General features: G+C 77.4%; 1 protein-coding gene across 1 annotated transcript in view; it reads right to left on the reverse strand.

Annotated features, from left to right (window-relative positions):
- The window catches only part of CARKD (carbohydrate kinase domain containing), a 28,687-nt gene that overhangs the window by 25,546 nt on the left and 2,525 nt on the right, over window positions 1–616 (reverse strand). The window contains exons 3-5 of the mRNA XM_012734853.1: window positions 468–616; window positions 298–402; window positions 6–204 (exon numbers count right to left, since the gene is read on the reverse strand). Of these exons, the coding sequence (XP_012590307.1) occupies window positions 6–204; window positions 298–402; window positions 468–616 (453 nt within the window). The remainder of the gene's footprint in view (window positions 1–5; window positions 205–297; window positions 403–467) is intronic.

Raw genomic sequence — 616 nt, forward strand, 5'->3', positions numbered from 1 at the left:
GGGGCCGTGAGCGGGCCGGGCAGCCCGGGTCAGCGCGGGCGATGCGAATGCGCCTGCCGGGGTGGGGGAGCGCCGGCACTCACCCTGCTGGCCGTCGGAGATCAGGTCCTGCTCCCCTTTCCGCACCACGGTCACGTTCCCCAGGGCCTGGCTGAGTCTCAGCACAGCCGCGTGGCGGTCCCCGCTGTCAGCCGGCCCGCTCAGCTGTGCCAGGGCCGGCAGGAGCGTCAGACGCGCTCGGGCGGCCCTGCACGGCGCCCCGAGGCCCTCGCCCCTCGCCCCTGGCGCCCCGCTCACCACTGCCGCGCACAGCCTGGCGAACTCCGCGCGGTTGGGCGTGAGCACGGCCCTCGGGTAGCCCTGGACCAGGCCCGGCCGCTGCGCCACCAGCCACAGCCCGTCCTGCACGGAAGGAGGCGGTCACAGCGCGGCCCCGGGGCCCGGGGGGGGCGGGGACCCTCACTCACCGCGTCGATGACCACGGGGATGCCGCGGGCCCTGGAGGCCTCCAGAATGCCCTGTGCGGGGAGAGCGGCCCTGAGTCCAGCCGGTGCAGCCGCGGGGACGGACAGAGCGGGCAGGGGCGCCTGGCCCCAAGCCCGCGCCCGGCCCGAGG

The sequence above is a fragment of the Condylura cristata genome, unplaced genomic scaffold (genome assembly GCF_000260355.1).
Source record: "Condylura cristata isolate star-nosed mole 26May11 unplaced genomic scaffold, ConCri1.0 scaffold00078, whole genome shotgun sequence".
Classification (NCBI taxonomy): domain Eukaryota; kingdom Metazoa; phylum Chordata; class Mammalia; order Eulipotyphla; family Talpidae; genus Condylura; species Condylura cristata.